The sequence below is a fragment of the Lissotriton helveticus genome, chromosome 2_2, assembly GCF_964261635.1.
Source record: "Lissotriton helveticus chromosome 2_2, aLisHel1.1, whole genome shotgun sequence".
In the NCBI taxonomy this organism is placed as follows: Eukaryota; Metazoa; Chordata; class Amphibia; order Caudata; family Salamandridae; genus Lissotriton; species Lissotriton helveticus.
In genome coordinates this window covers 525823390-525829389 of record NC_136060.1, presented here as the reverse complement: position 1 = coordinate 525829389, position 6000 = coordinate 525823390, and the positions used below count along the sequence as shown (strand labels likewise).

Here is a 6000-nt window from a genome sequence, read left to right as displayed (position 1 = left end):
CATCACCCTCCGTGTACATTGCAGGGGGGGGCCTTTAAACTTTTGTTACGCCACTGCATTGACACCAGAAGGCTGGTAAAATGTCCACTGGTGCCTGCATGGTCTGCCACTCCAGCTCACTGCAGCCAAGTGCCACGCCAGGATTTTTCCTTTGAATTCTGGGACTTGCAGTCCTATTTCATAATAGAATTAAAAAAAAACTACAAGTCCCAGAATTCAGAGGTGCACCTTAACAGTTCCTGTTTCTTTTAGGGTCGAGTACCGTAGTCCCTTTTCAATGTTATCACTTAATCCCCTCGTCCCTTTTCTGTTTTTAGTACGCCGTTTGTCCGTTTTCTATCTCGGCGGTTCGCTCCCCCCGCCCCTCTGCTGTCACTTCGGTGCCCTCCGTAAGATGGCGGCCCGCCTCTGCTTGCGTGCCAGGGGGACCCTGGTCACCACACGCCGCGCGCTCTGCTCCTCGGCGGCGGTGCGCGAGACCTTCCTGACGTTCTTCCGGGAGCGCGGCGGGCACCAGCGCGTGCCTTCCGCCCCCGTGCGTCCGCGCGGCGACCCCAGCCTGCTCTTCGTCAACGCGGGCATGAACCAGGTGAATGAGCGTCAGTGCGGCTGGAGTGGGGGCGTGGCTTCTGCGATAGTGGGCGGGACATCGAGGAAGGGGAGGAGTTATCAAGTGATAGTTTGTCTTTCAAACTGGTTTGGCAGCGGACGTCATGTTTTGCCTGACCTTAAGATGGATGACGCGGTCAGGCTGATGTGTTACTTCCGGGTGTAGTGCCTGCTGCCTGTGCCTTAAGGTGCTTTGCTTTTTTAAGTCGTTAACAGTACTTGAACTGTAAAATTAGAAGTTCAGGTATTCTGTCCCAGAGTACCTGCTTGTTTCTGAGAAGTGCCTGCACTTTCAAATTAAAAGTGTGATGTTTCTTTTGAGAAGTGCAGGAACTCAGCGCCTTCTTTTTTATTTTTATTTATTTAATGCGATTTTATATAGCGCGAACATTACCCAAAGGTGTCAGAGCGCTTAACAAAAGAACCAGTTGCGATACATAAGGACTTTGGATAACATGAGTTACATAAGAGATACAAACAGAAAAAAAAGAAAAAAAATGCAAATATACAAGTGGAGTGAAAGGAGGGAAAAATTGCAAGAGTACAAGTTGTAAAGTCACTCGAGGAAGAGATACAAATAATGGTGGTATATATATATATATATATATATATATATATATATATATATATACACAAATAGCAAATTCACTTAAGATTACATTTAACAGTGATTGGGTGTTGACAATTATATATTAAAATAAAAAAGAGTTGGTACTCAGTACTAGCCCATTTAAAGCACTGGTCGTAAATATAAAAGATCAACAAACAGAACATACGTTTCATCTACCCCAAACTTGGGATAAGCTTAAGGCTTACCAGGCTCTGGCCTACATATTTAGAGACAATGTGACTTGTCACCTTACAGGAGGCAACCACTGAGTCCCGGCTTCGGCTCAAGTCAACATCCTGTGATACTGAGCAAATCGGTTAACTTTTCTGTGCCTCAAAATAAGTGTAATGTCTGGTTCTCATGCAAAATTCTCTTATGCCGTCAAGAAACTTTTGTGCTCCTTAAAAAAGCAAAAATATATTTAAGATTTACCAAAAAGTATTGCAAGAGGTGGTACGTTTACATATATTGGGTGAGTTTCTTGGTTGTTGAGAAAAAGAAATAACATAAAAAAGTCTCAAAAAGCCCAAATACCTCTGTAGGTGGCACACTCACCTGGAATTGTCCAGTGGTCTGGTGAGGGGGAGCAGGGCATGTACTGAGTGTCCCTGGTCTGAGGCAAGTGAGCCGCAGGCAGCTGGATGGCCGTACAGGCAGTAACAACAGTCCTGGATGCCGCGGCATGTCGTACAGCTAGCTTTACAAACAGAGTGTACCTGTCAACCTCTTGACTCAAAAATGCAGGTGAAGCCAGGTGCTTAAGTGGGTGGCCCTATTAAGGTGGATGGAGAATTAACACTTTTTTGGAGGGTGATATAGGTTTGAAAAGGGAAGGCCCAATGAAGCCCACAGAGGCATTTATTGGTCAAGCAGGTGAATGGAACTTAAAAGAGGGTGTGACTCGCTAAATGAGGGTGAGTTGCCAGGCATGCATAGTCACTATGCCCATGGGGCTCCAGCTCCTGTCTGTCCCACCACACCCTCAGCTGCTGAGTATACTAGGCACTACATTACATTCACCATGATCTGCAGAGCACTGATTGACCGGGCACCCACAGCGCTGCTCAGCACCAACATGTGCCACTTTGGGCACACTAACAATGTCGCTTAGAGTGAGTCCAGGGGCACTGTCTCAGATGAAACTGAGAACATACAATAAGGAACACACTGCAAATAAGCTAATACTCCACGCTCATACTGGCACACATGGCGGGGTGACGAAATGGGAAGAGGAAAGAAGGGAGAGACAATACATGGAAAAGAAGAATGAGCACAGAATTAAAGGAAAGCTAGAGAAGCAGATGGATGAAGGACAGGGGAAAAGAAAGGAGGGAGAACATGGAATTAAGAAAGAATCAGTGGAGAGGAGGAAGAGAGAAAGAGAATGGTAAAACTCTTGTCTAGACTTCGGGTAGTCATGAATGAGGCTGCCAGACTGGTGTTTAGGCTCCCTAGATGAGCCCACGCCACCCCCTTACTGCAGCAACTGCATTGGCTTCCGATCAAGCAGAGAACAAGATTAAAGGGGCTATGTATTGCCCACAAAGCCATCCATAGTCCAGCCCCAGCATATATTAAGGAACGCGTGGAAAATTATAGGCCAGGACGGTCCCTGCGCTCCTCTGATGCTGGCCGGCTGGTCTGCCCCCGTTCTCGACCTTGTCCATGGGGGGTTAGAGCTTTCGCCTCTTTGATTCCTCAACTTTGGAAAGAGATGCCAGCAGAGCTCAGTAAGGAGCCAGCTCTCCTCCCATTTAGGAAAAAACTAAAAACCCTTCTGTTTATTGGAGCTTGGGGCACAATGTAGGCGAATCCTGGGCACACTTCCTACTATGGTACCAAGGTTGGGCATTCTCTCAAGCGGTTAGAGACCAGTGGTGATAATGCGCTATAGAAATCCCAATTATCATTTGATTCCTGATGGAAGTGCCGGCTCTAGAGGAGATTGCACCAGTGGAATTTCATTCCAATCCAATCCAATCCAAAAATTCTTTATTTCGGCCACATAGGCCATAAAAGATGCAGTAAAAATACATACAGATAAAAGACAATATGTACAATAAAACCAACTGGTCCTGCAGTGTTGGAAAATACAGGGTTAAATGGATTAACCAGACATTTTCTTCCTTATTAACCATGCTGCCATTAAGAATTTGGAAACCACAAACACAATGTGGCCCAGGGTATTAGTTTTCATAACCCTGTAGGCCTGTAAATAATTCCTGAAGCCCAGGTTCCGACATAGTGGGGCTAACCAGCGCCTCCTCGGGCTCCGATAGACATGGCAACTGAACATTATGTGCAAATCGTCTTCATCCTTAACTTTACAGCATGGGCAGAGCTTGTCACCCCCTGTCAACCATTTATAGGTGAAGACTTTAGTAGGGAGCGTACCAAACCTCCATTGCAGGAACAATTTCCTCGCCAAAAGAGGATAAATAAAATCCATAAAAGGTTCAAAGGCATAAGAATTTTTGGATACTATAAAACGACCCGTCAGGGTGCCACTGTCATAGGCATTGTCCATATCAGCCAGGCTTTTGTTCTTGTAGAGTTGTGCGAGGGTTTTGCGCGATATCCTTCTACATCCCTGGGCTGGGTCATCCCATAGGTCTGGCAGCTTCAGGCTAGAACATTCCGACCTGATGAATGCCAGCCAAGGGATCTTGCCATTAACATCCAACCTCATGACGTGTGTAAGGTCCTGCCTATAGTGGTGCAGTTCCTCGGTAGTCCATACCCGGTGCCAGAACTTCACGGGTTTCGACCGTAGATCCTCTGCAATTGACGGAAGGCCCAAGTCAAGTCTTAAGGGGAGGAGTGGTGTGCCTTGCGGGAGAGCAAGTAAGCGTCTGAGGAAGCAATTTTCCACCCCTGCCATGACCTTCCCAGCTTTATGCCCCCACAGCTCACTGCCATACGAGGCAGCTGCCTTCACCTGAGTCCTGTACATTTCCAGGGCCGGACTAACAGGCTTGAAGGTGGACTTATTGGACACCCTCAAGAGTGCACCCGATAGCTGGGAAAGTTTCACCCTGGATCTTGCTACCTGGGAGTCCCATGTCAGATTTTCTTGAAGTGAAACCCCCAGATATATAAAGGTAGAGACCCTTTCAAGGCTAGTTGCCCCCAGTTTTGGGTTGGGTCTGGTCTTGGTGGGAGGGTTGAAGATCATGAACTTAGTTTTTTCCGTGTTCACCTCCAACCCATGTTGTCGACAGAATTGACCAAAACCATCCACAATCCTCTGGATCCCCATGGGTGATTTGGAGAGAAGGAGGGTGTCATCGGCGAACATTATTGCCGGGACCCTCCTTCCTGCCAAAACCGGGGCGTCATTGTCCTCAACAGCGTCAAGATGTTGAATGACGCTGTTAATGTACAGACAGAACAGTGTTGGAGCCAAAACACAGCCCTGTCTGACACCTCGGCGGACCGGGAATTTACCCGAGGGCTTACCATCCCTCCCACACCTTACTACCGCAAAGTTGTTCTCATGCAGCCTAATGATGATTCTAAGGAGGTGGGGGGGAACTCCTAGCTTCTGCAAAACCTCCCATAACTTCCCCCTCGGGACCAGGTCGAAGGCTGACCTCAGGTCCACGAAGACCATGTACAGTCGACCTCCCTCTAGCGTGACCGTCTTCCAGTACAGGAGAAGGAGGCGAAAAATTTGGTCCATGGTCGACGTGTTCTTCCTGAAGCCAGCCTGAAGGGGGCTCATGATGTCATTATCCTCGACCCAGTCTAGGAGATGGTCCAAAATAAGGCGCGCAAAAAGCTTTTGGGGCACATCTATCAGGCTTATAGGCCTGTAATTAGAGGGGAGCAGAGTAGAACCCTTCTTATGGATGGGTACAATCTCTGCCCCCAACCACGACCCAGGGATCGCCATACCTCCAAGAATGGCGTTGAAAAGAATGAGAAGGTAAGGGCCCCAGATGTCCGGGTGGTGCCTAAATAGATCCCCGGGTAGCCTGTCCAGTCCTGGCGCCTTCCCCACTGCTAAGCACTCGAGGGCATGCTCCACTTCCCCCAGGGATAGATCCATTCCAGGCTCCTGAGTACCCAAGGGCAGTTGCAGCTCTGCGGCCGGGCAGGAACTAGTATCTTGGTAGAGAGCCCCAAAGTGAGCCTCCCAGACTGCGGGGGCTATATTAGGCTCAATCGCTTTGCTGAGTTCCCCAGTCCCATTGTTCACTAGGGCCCAAAATTTCCGGGAGTCCCTCACTTTAAGGGCACCATAGAGATCCTGCCAATGGGTCCAGTCCCACTCGGACCTTGCAGCCGCCAGTACTGCTTTGTGGTGCTTCCTAAGGTCACTACATTGGCCTTGTCTGAGCCCTCTTTTATTGCTGCAATGAGCTCAGATTTTGCTGCCCTGCAATCTTGGGTGTACCAGGAGGGAACAACGGTCCTTTTCTTCCGGGTTGGAACCTCCGGGTGGAGAACCTCAGCCAGGTCCCTCACTAGATCCTGGTGGATATTTCCCAGTTTCTCGTAATAATTTGGAGTTATTGGATCATTCAATAGAACATCCACCTCCATGAAGCTGGGTAATGCCAGCTCATATAGTTTCTTAATGGACTCTTCCGAGCTCACCAGCTTTCCCCACTTGACCCGGCGCCTGTTTGTGGTCAGGGACAAACCCCCCAGATCATCCCCTTGGCCAACTGGGGATGGGTCCGTCTTGAGCAGAGGGCACAGGATATTTAGGCAAAGGGCATTGTGGTCGCTGTCTGACCTCTTAATTACCCTAAAGTCAAGCACTTTGGGCCAAA

The 6000-nt window shown here is 48.5% G+C and overlaps 1 protein-coding gene across 1 annotated transcript in view; it reads left to right on the top strand.

The window, feature by feature from the left end:
- Positions 1–374: 374 nt before the first annotated feature.
- The window catches only part of LOC144821935 (alanine--tRNA ligase, mitochondrial-like), a 189817-nt gene continuing 184191 nt past the window's right edge, over positions 375–6000 (top strand). The window contains exon 1 of the mRNA XM_078679085.1: positions 375–589. Within this exon, the coding sequence (XP_078535211.1) occupies positions 395–589 (195 nt within the window). The 5' untranslated portion in view covers positions 375–394. The remainder of the gene's footprint in view (positions 590–6000) is intronic.